Source organism: Mytilus galloprovincialis, chromosome 9 (genome assembly GCF_965363235.1).
Source record: "Mytilus galloprovincialis chromosome 9, xbMytGall1.hap1.1, whole genome shotgun sequence".
NCBI lineage: Eukaryota > Metazoa > Mollusca > Bivalvia > Mytilida > Mytilidae > Mytilus > Mytilus galloprovincialis.
The window spans coordinates 5,768,799-5,786,850 of NC_134846.1; the positions used below are offsets into that span (position 1 = coordinate 5,768,799).

An 18,052-nucleotide genomic window follows, 5' to 3' on the forward strand; every position below is an offset into this window, starting at 1 on the left:
TCATGGGAAGTGTTAACCAGAAAAGAGGTAAAAATTTCTCTGAATTCAGAAATTATTTCCATGATTTTATTAATGCCAAAACTGCACAGCACCAGGTTTCACAATAATTAAAGCTTTTATTCATATTTTCAGTAGTGATTTTATCTTTATTGCAATCAACATATTTAAATACTGTAAACATAATAATAAATGAAGAAATTTATGTCAAGTTTTTATTATTATACATGTTATTGTAAAAATGCTACCATATCAATTTTGACACTATAAAAACTTGCATTCTTAATTTCAACTGGTTTATGTGTAAATTGAAGGTCTGTAGTTATCTGAAGGATTACATTGGTAGCAGACAGTTGTATAATCAGAATGACCCTAGTATCGTGTTCTGTAAAAAAGATCCTCTGGGAAAAGTATTTGGAGTTGATAAGTTTACCTTCACAGAAGCAACGTAAGTATTTATCTATAATTGTATACATTATCACTGAACTAGTATACATATTTGTTTAGGGGACAGCTGAAGGACTCCTCAGGATGCTGGAGTTTCTCTTTGCATTGAAGACCCATTGGTGGCGTTCCACTGTTGTTGGCTCTATGGGCAAGTTGATGTCTCTTTGACACATTCCCCATTTCCATTCTCAATTTTATGTATATGTATATAATATGCATGTTCTGTACCATTGAGGCCACATTTAAAAGAATGTCTGTTTCCCCTCCCCCGGGTCTACTCTTTGTAAACAAACCAGGCAGGCAGGTAATTTTTTTTTCCATGGTTTGACTTGTCCACTGGAGGCCACTTATCAGTTGTTAGTGCTCAATTTGAGTGTATTTATTTAGATTATCAATTCTTTTGCTTTCAAGCACTATTCAAAATATGCACATTTAGTGCATAAAACTAATGTAGCATTAAAGTGTATATTTACTACTTTCTGATTTGACAGTTATTAAAGCTTTTATTAATAACATATTTTAAAGTACAGCTATTTTTAGAACCAGGCAGATCTTAAAAAAAGTGATTCATCCAATATTCCAATTCTCAGTTTTTTGTGTATAAATATCTTCACTGCAGTATTAAAGATAAGAATATACAAAAAAAATCACCAACAAATAGTAATACAAATAAAAATAATGATATTAAATCACTAGTTGTTCCTATCATTCCTTTGTAAATTGCACACTATTGAATGATGCTTATTTGGATGAACAACTAAGAACCCAGTATAATTATACACCAAATTGAAGTTTTATAACTTTTCTATGTTTATCATGTAAACATGGTAAAAGTGTGTTTTTTTTTAATAAAAGTGTAGAAAAAGAAATTTGAAAATTTGTTAGTTTGCCTGAAATTATCTCCCTTTTCCCGTAAAATTATGGAGCTCTCTTACTTGAAAACCATAAAAGGTCTATTGTTTATATTCCATATCAACAACTATGGAAGCAGACGTTGAGATGAGATGCAGTTTCTCATGCTTTAGTAATGTAAAATGTGATACATCAATCTTCTATCCCGCTGAAAACGCTGTGATTTTGAAAAAGGAATGCATTAAGGATATAAGAAATCACCTAATTTCTAACAAACTGGGAAAATTTACAAATTTAAATGAGGGACATTTAATTTGCTTTCGGGCTGGAATATTTTCTGTCATGGGAGAATATTTGGGGTGTCCGAACCACAGGTATTCTCTCGGTATGAAATGGAGGAGGAGCAGCATATTATGTGGTCATCCTGACCACAAGGGTAAATCCAAGCCTGAATCCGACCGGGCAGTCACGCCTCAGATAAGCCACCACCTTTTGAGAACCAGAGGAGTTGTGCTTCCAATAGGATCAGGTAATCATCTCAAGTTTAAAGATAATTAGGAGGCTGTTTGATAACTTAATAAAACTTCAGAACCCAAGCCCTTAATTTGCAGTGTAGTACTGACAATTTTTTTAAAGAGTAATGTGGGACAAATGTGGGGGTAGAGTGAATTAATCTTAATTTTCAGTCTGAACTGTATCATGTCTGTTCGCCCTAATAACACATTTGCCCTGAGTCCGTTTTCTAGAAAATATTAATATTCAGGGCATCGAAGTTGAATAAACTTATTCAGATATTCAGGCGGGGGGGGGGAGCTATGCTAAACATGTATTTTTAAAAAAAAATCTAAGTAAGTTTACATTTTGTCTTGCTAGTACTAGTGGCTACATGTATGCAATTTTTTAAAGTCTGAACATGAAAGTAATATATTGTCAATATAGAACTTCCAAGGTCTGAAGAACCATATTTTTTGTCTGTATTATATCATTTAAACCAACCATTTTTGGAGTAATTTAGGTGCCTTTCAAACCATATGTGTACACCATGTACACATTTACTCCAAAAATGGTTGTTTTTTATGATATAATACAATGTAATACCGACAAAAATATGGTACAGGGTCTACTGAAATGTCAGCTTTTCTTGAATAGAACTATATATACAGTTGGGACAAAATTTAAGATGTGGTCTTCTGTGACATGTCATACATTTATGAATGTGCCAAAATTTAAACTTCAATCCCTGCATACAAGTGTTACTGTAAAAAATTTAGAAAACAATCAAAACTTATGAATGCAACAATGATTTCCCCATATACATGTTCATTATTTTTATATTTCTTGACAATCTGTTCATTGCATGATTTGGTTTTTCACAGAATAAAACAATTGTAGTAATAAAATTATATTATCCCTAGGCCCATAGACATGATACCCTTATTAAATTTAAAATAAAATGTACAAAATTTTAAAATTTATCACACACATTTGTACTTTTTTTATAAATTCAAAAATTAGCTTGAAAGTGCAAGTATCAAAATTATTTCTTTTTTTTATATAGGTTTGTGCAGAAATTGCAGACAGATTGTTACCAGAGAAATGGAAGAATCTATCTGGCCAAATTTTGAGGTACAACTTAAATGTGTACATGTATTATATAATCAAAGCAATAAACCTTATCACTATTTATCTGCCATTACTGCAAAAATTCCAGTAAAATTTAAACGTCTGACATGATAGATAATATATCTGACACCACAATGGAAAAGTTATTGTTGTATTATCTCATAAGTTTAAGCAAAAGAGGTTTTTTGGTCAAGGGGAACAGATTTCCAAATACTGATATGGTGTATATATATACATGTAAATGCATACCAAAAAAAACCAAAACAATCAAAACATTTTATTTGTATTGACACAAAACATTTTTTTTTAATTTAAAACAACAGGCCTGAAGGTTATAAATTGTAGACATTCTGCAGAGAACTAAACGCAACCTTCAAAAATGAGCAAATCCCATACCACGGGGGGGGGGGGGGGGGGGGGTGTCTCTTCCTATATAAAGGTATATACATATGTGCTGCTGGAATGGGTCCCTTTTTTGATCCGTCAAATATATCAATGGGGTGCAATTTTACCGAGGAAATATATCAATAGGTAGTAATTGACCGATTGTGATATATCAATGGGTCATAAATTTCAGTTTGTTGTGCAACGATCTTCACTGAATTTCCCAAACTCTTTGTCATTAAAATTTCCACATCTGCTGAAACTTATTTACACAAGTTTTGATATTGATTAAATTTAATTACACTGTCACAATTAATAATCTTCAGTAAATTACCCAGTAGATATTGAACCTTTTGCACTAGTTGCGTCACATGAGTTGCGTAACACATCGATTTATTTGCACTTAATTTGTTGCGTCTATTCTCATCGACATTGTGTGTCTTGCTTAATCACTTTAATTTGTTGAAAGAATTTGTCATTATTTGATTGCCAAAATGAAAGACATACGAAGCATTGACAGAGGGAAATGTTTAAATTGTCATGAATGTGAGGAATTTACTGGAACTTTAAGATGTGATTATTGTGACTGTGTAGCTGCAAAACACATTCGAAAACAAGAGGAGGAAGCTATAACGGGAGATGAATCAAACAAACATTTCAAATTGGACACTTTGGAACATAGTGGTCATAGTGATGTAGGATTAACATCACTGACGAGTGGGTTCGAGAATTTAGAAGAAAACTGCGTAGAAGAAGTTTCAAATGGTATGTGCAAACTTAATTTCAACCAAGTGTTGTATTTTTATTTGTTCGTCCATAATAAACAACGTTTCACGTTTAGGGGACGACCTTTTGATATTCTGGAGGGGGGGGGGCAGGAGTTTTTGTTTCGGATGAGTTATTTGTTTTCACTTTATGCCAATCCAACGTTATTTATTTTTCGCCGCGTAACTGTTTATTTTCAGCTTTTGCCAGGACAAGTTATTTATTTTCAAAACCTGTTATTAATTTTCAAAATCCTGCCTGATGAGTTATTTATTTTCACTTTATGCTTAACCAGTTTATTTATTTTTCACGGCTTCGCTGCTCAACTATTTATTTTCAGCTTTTTCCAGGACAGGTTATTTATTTTCAAAATCCTCCTCCCCCTCCTTGGCAATATATCAATTACAATTTAAATATTTCCATTAAATATGATGTTTTGTAAAGAAAAGACTTTTGAACTAATTTATTTATGTGATATTTGGTTAAATTTTGCAAGATTGATGAAATGTGAAACCATTTTTAAAAAAACTATGTTTACATAATATAAACATTAACTGACCCTTTTAAAGTCTGACAAGTGTAACGTAATCTGATGAAGACTGTGTAAAAGACTGTCAATATAAAGATTAAAATAAGACTGTACATGTCTGGTGTTCAGAAGTCAGTTTCACAAAAAAACTTAAGACTAAGATTGATCATAAGTATACTGACTTGTTCATGACTTACGATCAACTGTAGTCGTAAGATTTTTTGTGAAAATGACTGCAGAATCTTATTATATATCAAAAATATACAATTCCTTGATTTCATTTTAATAAAAAGAATGAAGTCATTTAAAATGATATAACCAATTGTTTTCAACCAATTGTTCAGAGAACAATTGATGGTGGTGGTCTTTCCCCATTGGTTAGTTGGTTGGTTATTTTGCAAAAATCATTATTTTTATTGATTGATCGGCAATCTGTCACACAGATAAATGGGGGCCAGTATTACACATTGTACTTGGTAAATTGATTGATAGGCAATCTGTAACACAGATAAATGGAGCCCGTATTACAGTGTACTTGATAAATAAATTTCTAATCATGATTAAATGATTACTCTGAATCATGATTTGATTGATTAGATCTTCATGAAGATCGATTGAATGGTAATTAATAGTAAAACTCGATTGATTGATCGGCAATCTGTAAAACGTCAATGGGGCCCGTATTACACAGTGTACTTGATTGATTGATTACATGGTCATTTTGAATCAAGATTTGACTGATTAGATCTTTATGAAGATCGATTGATTGGTAATACATGGTAAAACTCGATCGATTGACTGGCAATCTGTAAAACGGCAATGTGGCCCGTATTACACAATGTACTCGGTTGATTGATGCCTGATCATGCATGGTTGATTACATTGTTATTTTGAATCATGATTTGATTGATAAGATCTTCGTGAAGATCGATTGATTGGTAATATATGGTAAAACTCGAGCGAGCGACTCCGTTCGTCAGTCCGTCCCATGAACTTTGTATATATGAAGTGTGATTATAATAAAGACACCGACCTACTGTCTGCCGATACTTCCATTTAAATCAAGAGAGGAAGTATTCTTAGCACGACACAGCGTGCATTATTGTTACTATTTAAGTGTTTATAAATAATGCATTTTATTTCTTTTGCAGTTAATGATAGCATTTTCCATGATGGGATTTCAAGATTGGAGAGTCTTATTAGTGAACTAGAGAAAGAAGAAAATGAAAAATTCAATGTAAGCTGTAAATTTAAAGTTGTTGAGGAAGATGGAAAATCTATGTTTTCTTGCTCTCTTTGCAACAAAAATTACAAGTTGGGAGATTTTGGAAAGAAAATCCAAAATGTTAAATTTCATGCCAGTTCAAGGGGACATTTGGCAAATGTTTATGCAGTTGGGCAGATATTATCAGATTCTGATGAATATTGCGATGACGACGATTTGGATCCATGTATTGCTACGGATGAAACTCAGGAAAGACATGATAGTAGTGATGATAGTCAAGATGAGAACTCTACATATACGCCAATGAGTAAGTACATTATGTTCAAAACAGTCTATTGACTTAAGGCACCTGAAAACACGTGTGCCTGAAAGTATATATGACAGACTATGGTCATAATTCTTTTAAAAGTATTCTTCAGGTTCTAAATTGTAAGATCGAACTATTTTTAGACAAATTTTGCGATCAATATGTCATCATACATGAAACAATTTTTAGTCACTTGTTTCCAATAACAATAATTTATAGTTCTACATGTTCTTTAAACAATAGTTTGTTCTGTGGAATTAATTATGCATAGGTGTTAAAATGATTTCTTGCCTTTTGACAAAAAGAATAAATACAAGTTAATAAACATATAAAAATATATTATTAATATAAAACATTTTTTGAAATCCCTAGTCAAGAGATTTGTCAACACGACCTCAGTTCCATTGAATGTTTAAAAAAAAACAGACTATTATAGCATAGGTTTAAATTGCACAAGTTTATTCATTACATAATGTGAATACAAAATGTAGATGTCTTAGAAATTCACGAAAATGGAAATGTCTAAGAAGAAAAAATCGTGACATGGAACAACACCTTAATATCATTGTTGATTGTCATTTTTTTAATATTATTCGATATTCTATTTTTTTGATTGGATACTTGTTAAAACAATAAAAGCAAACACAACTACAAATGTATTGTTTTATCCAAAAATCAAAGCTTCTTAATATAAAACAGAGATGATTTTTTTTACTTGTATCTAATGTAACCTTTATCAATATATTTCAGACATTTTTGAACCAACAAGTTCAGAATTCATGGAAATGCATGAATGTATAGATGTAGCAATCGACAATTTTGAAGAACACTCTGACCAGAATAGCTTTAATATTGATGACAGTATACCGAGCTCTTTACAGAAACGGTAATTTAATATATTTAATATATATATATTCAGGAATTCTAAGGCGATAGTGATTTACCGTGTCATGGGACATGCATTTTCTCTCTCTCATAAAACCTGTACACATGATGACATGTAATGTACGCATTATTTATCTATGTCACAGTTGTTCTTTGTGGTGAATGTTACTGATATGTCTGTTTTTTAGTCTACAGTGGTGTGATGTATGTGTTATTTTTTACACTTGCCATACATGCGGGAGGTTTGACTGGCCATAAAACCAGGTTAAATCGACCATTATTTTCCGGAATAATGTCCTGTGCCAAGTCATGAATTGGCAACTGTAAATCAGACAGTCCGTTTCTGTGTTTTGGTGTTAGGCTTTGTGTAATTATGTGTTTGCTGTTTTCTTGTGGTTGGTTGTTTCCCTCGGTTGTGGTGTGTTTCACGGATTGTTCACTTTTTATCGTATTATGACTTTGTGAACAGCGGTATACTACTGTTGCTTATATTTATTTATGTTTGAGTACGCTGAATTAATTAAGAAGAAAGATAACCTTTACTGTAACAAACACTGAGGAAATAAGACATTAAAAGAAGTTACATGAGGCTCGCACAACGTTATCAAAGGACTCAGAATCAACCAATCAAATTATTGCCAGGTGTGATTCTATGCTTGAATCACCCCCATCAGTACCCGAAAATGTGTGTTGCTAGCCAGTGCTATATGCACAAAAAACAAACCCAATAAGTAAAAACATCTTTATATTATATAAATGTTATAGTTAAGCATGGGAATTATGATAAGATTCTTCACATACTTTTACTGAATACAACCATGACAACTATTAATGAAAGATGTACAAAAGATCACTTAATTCAATGGAATTTCAGAGACAATTAATATTTTTTAGACAAAGAATAGACGCAACACTTCTGGTTCCAGAACATGGCATCCAACATAAGACAACTCTTGTAAAACTTCTAAATGAAGACCCAAATTTATCAAAAGACAGGTATGCAGTTAATTCTTACAGATACATTAATTTTTGTCAGATATCTTTCATGCCCTTAGATATAAGCCATACAAAAAGGCAGTGGCTATTTATCAAAATATCTAATTATAGCAGGCAAAATAGCATATTTCTAAAGCAATCTTCCTTTTAAGAAAAATCAAAAACAAAACCAATGCAGATTGTCTTAGAATTTAAAAAATAATTTTACAAATTCACTCATATACAATGTATAAGTCGTTATACACAAAGAACTGACAAAGCGGAAAAATAAGAAATTTTAATCATAGCCGGCAAAATAGCACGATGCCGGCAAAAATGTCAGCTGCCTACAAAAAGATTGATGAGGGGTCCTTGCAGTGGGTCATTGATGCATACACCTTTTAAAAAAAAACAATGGAATAATCGATTTGTTTTTAAAATACATACGGAAATGACTTACAAATTTATAATAACATTTTCCTGTGGTCGCAATGCAAAACATATGAATAAAGGCGGGTAGAGACCAAGGAGGTGAACTGTGGTTTATTTTAATCAATAGTACAGAGTAAAGCGATGCTTGGGGCTGTCTTGATTTGATTTGTGAGAATCATGACAACCGAAACATTGAAGGTCATGCTCTGACCTATAATTGCATACATTAAATAACTTGGGTCTTGGACGGAGAGGTGTCTCATTTGGTCATTGGCAACATAGCATATCTAATGTTTTGGCCTTCTTTTACTTTAAGGGTCCCTATACTTTAGAGTTAAGGAGCATTCGTGGTTATGGTTAGGTTAGGGGTTGTTTTAGGTTAGGGTTAGGGCTAGTGTTAGGTTTAAGTATGGGTTACGGCAAGGTTTGAGGTTTGAGGTTAAGAATAGTTTTGTAGAGTTCTTTATGGGTTGGGATCCCTAAAGTAAAAGAAGGCCAATGTTTTTTTATGTATAAACCCAGTGTATAAACCCTCTTTCATGGCATCATGCTTATGAATTCCTACATGCATAGGAAAACTAGTTTTTTAAATATTTATGAAATATTTAATTTAGGCAAATTTTAAGTGCATTTGAAACTTAAAAAAAGCCTCCAAAAATGGATTTAATTTCGAAAATTGACGATTTATATTTGTTACAGGTTAGTGCGTGTACGACAGGCTGCCTTACCAAATATGGCCAAATCGGCACAATTAGGAACAGACAACAGCATTAATCTTTTTGAGGACTTCGCCTATGTTGATAGGACAGCAAAGACTTTTCAAATTGGACGCATCCAAAGGATGCAAAGAACAATTGTAGCTAAAAACAAAAGGCAGTTGGACATAAAGATAAGGTTTCTTTTTCGGCAGACTTTTTAAACGACTTACAAATTACATTTTCAAAGTACGAGAGGATAAGTGAAGACACGTACAAGATTAACATATTTGAAATAGTCTCAATAACAGCCTCTGATATCATATGCCATGTCAATTTAACATTTCAATCTGGTGTATTAATTCTTTCTGCAGAAGAATTATCTGTTATTGAGCAATCAGTCGAAAAGTTAATGAACACAAACCATGGTAAAACAAAAGAAGGTAGAGCTACAGGACAGAAGAGATCAGTTTCACATCAACATGCATTTCAGGACTTTGACGGGAGATTTGCTGAAGTTGTTATCCCGTCACATTCTGAATCGGACAATCGCCGAAGTTCAAGGATACAGAAACAAATCCACTACATTACATAGGTGCAAAACCACCAAAGAGTTTTCTATTACTTATAAATTAGAAGATGTGGTATGAGTGTCAATGAGACAACTCTCCATGCAAGTCACAATGTATAAAAAGTTAACAGTTATAGGTCAAAGTACGGCCTTCAACACGGAACTTCTATTACTGTTTGTTAAATTAAATTTTTCAAAAAATTGTGCAGAATTTGCTTAACTTTTCAACTGATTGCTCATAGAGCAAAAAAAATGCATTAAATACAGGTTTATTTCCTCAAAACTGCGTGTTTTTGGCTCATAATTATAACCAGCTGTGAAGTCATATTGTTTGTTCTATTGCACCTTCAAAACAGTGTTTTTACTTGTTATTGTTTGAAAAGTTCAATGTTTCATATAAATTAAAGTGTATTGTATAATTGAAAAGTGTTTTTGATGTATAATAAGATTGTATATGCATATAGGTACTATTTGAGCTGATAAATATATGAATGGGTTATGATTTCGCTGTGAAATATATGTATAGGTAGGGATTTCACAATTATTCAATATATGAATGGGGGGGTGTTTTTAAAATCCCAGCTGCACACCTGTACCCAAAATCCCATGTTGAGACCCCCCGTGTCCCATACAGCAAAGTCAGATATAAAAAGCCGTGAAATCACAAATGTAAAACCATTCATACTAGAAAAATAAGGGCCTATAATTAGGGTAAAATTTCTTTTTTTAAGGAAAACCAATATATGTTACACAGCAACATATATCAACCACTTAATTACAGGCTCCTGACTTGGGACAGGCACATAACTTCAGAATGAGTCAAAATTAAAAATGTTAGCAGGATCCCAACCTTACTTCTAACCCGGGACCAGTTTTACATTACATGTTTATAAAATCATGCTTTTTTCATGACAATAAGATATAATGTCAGGACTAGTATACATGTAAGTAACATGTACATGTATTACATTTTAACAATGAACAAAAGTTATTCTGAGACCTGTCAAACATTGTCAAAAGGAGTTGCACATTAGACGGATATATTGATTTTAGTGATCAGCTTGTTATGATATTGATTTAATGTAAACATTTCTTCAAATATTTTATGATTGTAGGTTTTTATGCCCTGACAAAGGGCATTATATTTTTTTTGTCTGTCCGTTCATCTGTCTGTCCATTGGTCTGTTTGTCTGTCTTCAGGTTACAGTTTCAGGTCAAAGAAGTTTTTGATAAAGTACATTTAATCAACTTAAAATTTAGTACCAATCTTGCCTAAGATATGATATTTTAATCTCAATGCCAATTTGTCCACTGAACATAGTAATTGATAGTGCAATTGGGGCTCATGTGATCTATGGACATATTCTTGTTTTTCTAGTTATTTTCAATGTTTGTAAGGCCTTGAAGAATATTTTTTCTATTTTATTTTTCAGATATTTGTAGCACCAAGTAGAGCAGATCCTGTAGAAGAAAATAAAGACTTCAAGCCAGATAGCTTATTAAAGGTATAAACCTTCATTATTGTACACACTATACTATGTTGCCAAAATATGTAAAACTTCTCTGGTCTACAAACAAATTTATTTCAAACTTTTTGTAGATGATGCACTTAAAACTTTTTTATTATCATGATTACATGTATATTCATGTAGATATGAGAAGATGACTGATATGGTATAAGTCCCAATGAGACAACTTTTCCTCCTAGTCATAATTTATTATACCGTTGCGGAGGGTATAATGTTTTTGACCCGTCAGTCCGTCCGTCAGTCCTGTTTCTTGTCATCGCAACTCCTCTCAAACCACACAACAGAATTTCACGAAACCTTTTCAGATGAAAAGGACATACTATGTAGTTGTGCATATCGACAGGAAATTGCGATTCAATTTTTATGCCCCACCTACGATAGTAGAGGGGCATTATGTTTTCTGGTCTGTGCGTCCGTTCGTCCGTCCGTTCGTTCGTCCGTCTGTCCCGCTTCAGGTTAAAGTTTTTGGTCGAGGTAGTTTTTGATGAAGTTGAAGTCCAATCGACTTCAAACTTGGTACACATGTTCCCTATGATATGATCTTTCTAATTTTAATGCCAAATTAGAGATTTTACCCCAATTTCACGGTCCACTGAACATAGAAAAATGATAGTGCGAGTGGGGCATTCGTGTACTGAGGACACATTCTTGTTTTTATAAGAGTTACGCCCCTTTGAACTTATTTGCTTAATGTACTACTGCAACAGTTTGTCATCGCAACTCCTCTGAAACTACACAACAGAATTTCACGAAACCTTTTTAGATAATAAGGACATACTATGTAGATGTGCATATCATCAGGAAATTACGATTCAATTTTTTTTCTAGGAGTTACCCCCCTTTGAACTTATTTACTTTATTGTACTACTGCAACAGTTTGTCATCGCAACTCCTCTGAAACTACACAACAGAATTTCATGAAACCTTTTAAGATAATAAGGACATACTATGTAGATGTGCATATCGACAGGAAATTACGATTCAATTTTTTTTCTACGAGTTACATCTCTTTGAACTTATTTGCTTTAAGGTACTACTTCAACAGTTTGTCATCTCAACTCCTCTGAAACCACACAACAGAATTTCATGAACATTTGTAGATAATAAGGACATACTATGTAGATGTGCATATCAACAGGAAATTACGATTCAATTTTTTTTTCTAGGAGTTACGCCCCTTTGAACTTATTTGCTTCAATATACTTCTGCAACAGTTTGTCATCTCAACTCCTCTGAAACCACACAACAGAATTTCATGAAATTTTGTAGATAATAAGGACATACTATGTTGATGTGCATATATATTGACAGGAAATTATTATTCAATATTTTTTCTTATACAATTTTTTTTTTCTTACACTTATTTAATTTCTCCAATGACAATGTGGGGACGTGGGGTATGTGAGCGTGCTCACTAAGGTTCTTTAATTATGTCAAAAGTAAACATTTACAGGTCAATAATCTTCGAAAATATTAGGCAATGATGTCATTTATCCTCCTTCCTATAGTCGTCTGCTCAGTTGCTCCGAAATTCTATTAATATCACAGCTTTAACATCATCAAGTGCAAACAAACATTCATTACCGCTTGCTATAAAGTAAAAAAACATTAATATCTATGTACATGCATGCAGAAGAGTATCTTAAGAATGTAAGTATCTTTGCAATCTCAAGGAACTATAACTCTGCATGGATGATTACAGATTTTTTGCAGGAAGATACAAATGCCTACCCAAATCCATTCTATTAGAAAAATTGAAATTATATATATATATATATTTGTACACACACATGGCTGCTCCCCAATACGCCAGCGTAAAGTGGCTTTTATCATCCACGCACGAGAGACTCACTCTCAGGAATAGAGATGTGATTTTTTTTCTAAGACAAGTACTTTTTTGACAATCCACAAGAACTTGGGTCATCCAATGTTCAGTACTTCAGTACTTTGATTATTAATTTGTTGCTGCACTCAATCACTAAAAAGGTTCACATTCAATGTGGCTAACGGCTGATATTTTACGATATCAATGTGTAAACCCAATACTATGTACGTAATAGTACAGCAGCATACATACATACCGTATATATATATATATATATACAGCTTAGTAACTATCACAATATTTTGTATGATTAAAAGTAGTTTTGCAAACTGTTTTTTTATACCCCCGCTTTAAAAAAGGGGGGGGTATACTGTTTTACCTCTGTCTGTCCGTCCGTCAGTCCGTCCCATGAAACTTTCGTCACATTTTTCTCAGGAACTACACATCCACCCTTTCTGTAATTTGGTATCAACATTTATATATGTCAGCCATACCGTGTGATGCGTTTTCAGATTCATCACTTGACAACTTCCTGTTTACCGAACACTTGTATGATTTTACACATGATAGCCAAGTTGAAAATTTTCGTCACATTTTTCTCAGGAACTACAATACAATACAAGGATTTCTGAAATTTGGTTTCAGGGTTTATCTAAGTCAGCTATACCGTGTGATGCGTTTTCAGATTGATCACTTGATAACTTCCTGTTTACCGAACACTTGTATGATTTTACACATGATAGCCAAGTTGAAAATTTTCGTCACATTTTTCTCAGGAACTACACATCCACCCTTTCTGTAATTTGGTATCAACATTTATATATGTCAGCCATACCGTGTGATGCGTTTTCAGATTCATCACTTGACAACTTCCTGTTTACCGAACACTTGTATGATTTTACACATGATAGCCAAGTTCAAAATTTTCGTCACATTTTTCTCAGGAACTACAATACAATACAAGGATTATCTAAGTCAGCTATACCGTGTGATGCGTTTTCAGATTGATCACTTGACAACTTCCTGTTTACCGAACACTTGTATGATTTTACACATGATAGCCAAGTTGAAAATTTTCGTCACATTTTTCTCAGGAACTACACATCGACCCTTTCTGTCATTTAAATATGTCAGCCATACCGTGTGATGTGTTTTCAGATTCATCACTAGACAACTTCCTGTTTACCGAACACTTGTATGATTTTACACATGACAGCCAAGTTGAAAATTTTCGTCACATTTTTCTCAGGAACTACAATACAAGGATTTCTGAAATTTGGTTTCAGGATTTATATAAGTCAGCTATACCGTGTGATGCGTTTTCAGATTTATCACTCGACAACTTCCTGTTTACCGAACACTTGCATATTTTTACACTATTAATATTATCCACTTGCGGCGGGGGTATCATCAGTGAGCAGTAGCTCGCAGTTTCACTTGTTTTTTCAACAAAAAAATAGACTTATTGCCACCAAAATTATAATGACATTTTATTATTTATACACTTCATCAGCTTGCCCCAGCAAGCTTGCTTAATATTCTAGCTGATTCAATCAATAATGATGTATGTCTAATGTTTAGGGATTTTCTTAATTTCATGAATGCAAACATTGAATTTTATCAGAATGAAGAGCCTGTATTGAAAAGACCACGCAGAGAAATTGTCAGTTGTTTTGATACACCAGGACTGTATGAAGTATCATCACAGGTAAATATAGTGTTCCCATACCCAAGTTTGGTGAAAATGTTATTTACATTTCAATATTGTAGTGGGGAAAAAATGTCCATGAGACAAAAAACAAATTAAAACATTGAATATATAAGAATATAAAAAAAAAAAAGAATACTACACAGTCTACACAGTCAACATCAAGTAAAATAAGACAGGATCTGGGATTCTTAATGAGCCTTCGACTTCAGTCAAAAAAGCGAGACTGAGCGATCCTACATTACAGCGGCGGCGGTGACATCTACAAATATTCACTCTGTGGTTACAGCAAAAGTAGGCGAGACACTGGTTTCCAGGGACCCTTAAATTTTTTTTTTATTAATAATTGGACCACACGACCAATGAAGCCGCATTGAAGGTTTTATACAAATTATTATTTAATAAACTACTGCAAGGCTGGTTTAAATGTGAGTGGACTTAATGACCACTGAGGTTCAAAGAAAATGTGATCAATCATTGCCAGCTAGGCCCTATTGCCACAAAATTAAAAAATAATTCTTAAGTCTGATAATGCTCTTAAAAAATTTGATGAAATCTGATAAGAGATTCGATTAAAAAATTGTTCATCATAAAAGCTTTAAAAAAAGTTTTGGTTTCATAATTAAACAATGAGGAACACTAAAAAAATATAAATGTTCCTGGCCTACAGCAGGCACATAAATATTTCATGGAGTTCAACTTGATTTGAATATTTTAAAACCTGTCCCTTCATATGTACCAACAACTATTATGTCCATTAAAATGTTTTATTTCTTAGTATTTGAAATGGTTAACAGTTGTCAAAATTTGATAGAAAGCAAAATTGTAAACATTTGTTTTTCAGTCTGAACCATCATTGTCACAAGAATCCAGTTGGAGCCTAACTTCAGATGGTCAAAAGCATCTCAACAGCGGAATACATGTTTTGAATGAGCCACTTCAAAATCTAAGTAGTGGAAACATGAGTCCTATCAAATACATACTTCAACAGCCATTGGAATGTGTACAAGATAGTACTAAGAGGTATTTTTTAAGAGTTTTTAAACAACAGAGAGGTCATTATAGAAACAATTCATGGCATATAAATCATATAATCATTGACTGCATATATTATATTTAAATTTCATACAGAGCAATAGCCAAGGATTAAATAAACAAATATAACAACAGTTTTTTTAATGGAAAATAACTATACACACAGTCCTGAATTATTTTTACTTGAACAGGGCAAAGAAGATCTATAATTTTCTCATCTGTCCAAGGACAGTTCTTTTTATTTGTATATGCCTGTTTACGTGAAGTATTATAGGGTTATTGCATGAATATTGGGGAATATTGCCCCGAGTAGAATTTTATATTACACGAGCTTGCGAGGGACAATATTCACCAATATTCATGCAATAACCCTTTTATTGTATAGCAATATGATATTTGGAAGTAAAAATTGGTTTAAACTAAGATTTTGTCGTTGATGATGTCATGAATTTTGACGTTTATTGCACGCTAACTTTTGGTTACTTTTTGTGAGAAATATTATATTGCTATGCAATAATATGGTATACTGTTGTCCATCTGTCATCAACATGTCAAAATTACTTAAACCAATTTGCATAACACTTTGGTAAATCGTTTATATCTATTGACGTCAGCTCCCTTTTCCATTTTTATTAACTTTCTATTTTACATTGCCTTGTTATTATTCATTACAAAACGTGGGATTTTCCACTTTTAGTACAATAACTCAAAAATGTTTGAGCAGTTTTCATGAAACTTTGGTTAATTGTTTAAATTTATTAATGTTGTCTCCCTTTTCATTTTTATTAATTTTAAATTTAAGGTTGCTGAGTTCATGGAGTTGTGGGATTTTATTCATGAAATTGTGGGTAGTTTTCCAATTTTCGACAATAACTCAAAAAGAAGGGCATTAGGTTACACCCTTGTCTAAGTTGATTTCCGTTCTAAAACTTTTGAATGCCTCAACTAAATGGTATGACACTTATACACGATGCTTATCAATGCAAGATCAAGTTTGAATTTAGGTGGTGTCACTTTAACTGTTCTAGAGTTATGCCCCTTTACAAATTCAAAAATTGCTAAATTCTCGTATCCATTCTTGAACTTTATTTTGTCTCAACCAAATCGCACATGCTATGAAACTTATACAAAATGCTTATTACCACAAAATACAGATCAAGATTGAATTTTGGTCATGTCACTTATATTAATCTAGACTTATGCCCCTTTACAAATGGAAAAACAGGTTTTTTTTACCTGTTCTCTGAGTTAACTAAAATTTGCCTCAACCAAATGTTATGAATACACAATGCTTAGTACCACAAAATATAGATTACAATTTTTTTTTAGCTGTTCCTGAGTTATGCATACAATATGCAAGCAGGGGCATCATCTGTGTCTCATAGACCCATTCCCATTTATTTTGTAATACTAACTCCTTTTTAATTTCAATCGCAGGTATGTAAGAAGAAAAGCCTCAGAAGCAGTTTGTACAGTGCTTGACCATATTGCACATGGACAGTCATCAAAACTTCTTGATCTACTCGTGGAAGACATCTGTAATAATAATGCTGTTGACAAGCAAAATGAGAGCAAAGATGAATTATTGAATTTGATACTGAGATTATATGATGAAGCTGACAGTAATGCATTAAAAATGCAATTACTTTCAATAATATCAACCACATCATTAAACAGTAAATCACAGCTGCTAGAATTAAAACCTGGAATGTCAAAATGGAAAGTTGACCAGAGTAGAAGCCATGCAACACGCTTTGGTGTTGGGACAATACAAACTGAAAAGACCCCAAACTACAGAGATAAGATGGATAAGGAAAAACTAGAGCATGCAATGGCATTTTTTCTGGATCCTAATTTTATACAAATTTGTTCCTTTGGAAATAAGGACTTGCATTTTGATAATGGAGATGTCATAAATATACCCCAAGTTTACGAAGAACTTGTCATTCTGCACTGATACATATGTACAAGACAGTATGCACAGAAGCTGATTTTACTCCTCTGTCAGACAGTACTCTTTTCAAAATTTTGACTACTTGTTCAGCAGCAAAACAGTCTAATTTATGTGGACTTGATAATATTACTACTGATGGCACTTTTGCAATTGAAAATCTTATCAGAATGACAGAAACTCTAAAGGTTGGGATCAAATAACACAGTACTTTCATCCCTCAAAACAGCCTTGGCAAATTTCAAGTTATATTTAAAAACAGAGTACAAGTTCCATGTAACTATGTCTAATTCATGCCAAACCCATTGTATCAAGTA

The 18,052-nt window shown here is 32.9% G+C and overlaps 1 protein-coding gene across 3 annotated transcripts; it reads left to right on the top strand.

Annotated features, from left to right (window-relative positions):
• Positions 1–17,825, top strand: LOC143044309 (uncharacterized). Of its 3 annotated transcripts, none has more exons than XM_076216262.1 (7): positions 1–27; positions 312–445; positions 2,855–2,922; positions 11,121–11,192; positions 14,666–14,749; positions 15,594–15,772; positions 17,222–17,825. In XM_076216262.1, exons 2-7 carry the CDS (start codon positions 364–366, stop codon positions 17,739–17,741), a joined length of 1,005 nt encoding a protein of 334 aa, XP_076072377.1. In that variant the 5' UTR covers positions 1–27; positions 312–363; the 3' UTR covers positions 17,742–17,825. The 3 variants fall into 3 exon arrangements, with proteins under 3 accessions (XP_076072377.1, XP_076072376.1, XP_076072375.1); XM_076216261.1 differs by lacking the exons at positions 1–27; positions 312–445; positions 11,121–11,192; ... (1 more) ...; positions 15,594–15,772; positions 17,222–17,825 and adding exons at positions 452–1,825; positions 3,773–4,068; positions 5,749–6,129; ... (1 more) ...; positions 7,909–8,010; positions 9,121–10,584; XM_076216260.1 differs by lacking the exons at positions 1–27; positions 312–445 and adding an exon at positions 452–1,825.
• The last annotated feature ends 227 nt before the right edge of the window (positions 17,826–18,052 follow it).

Bases quoted from the DNA above. Each gene is read 5' to 3' on its own strand.
- LOC143044309 (XM_076216260.1), top strand. From the start codon at position 1,426: ATGGAAGCAGACGTTGAGATGAGATGCAGTTTCTCATGCTTTAGTAAT. The intron at 2,923-11,120 runs GTACAACTTAAA...TTTATTTTTCAG, and splicing joins CTATCTGGCCAAATTTTGAG to ATATTTGTAGCACCAAGTAG. The intron at 11,193-14,665 runs GTATAAACCTTC...GAATTTTATCAG, and splicing joins AGCCAGATAGCTTATTAAAG to AATGAAGAGCCTGTATTGAA.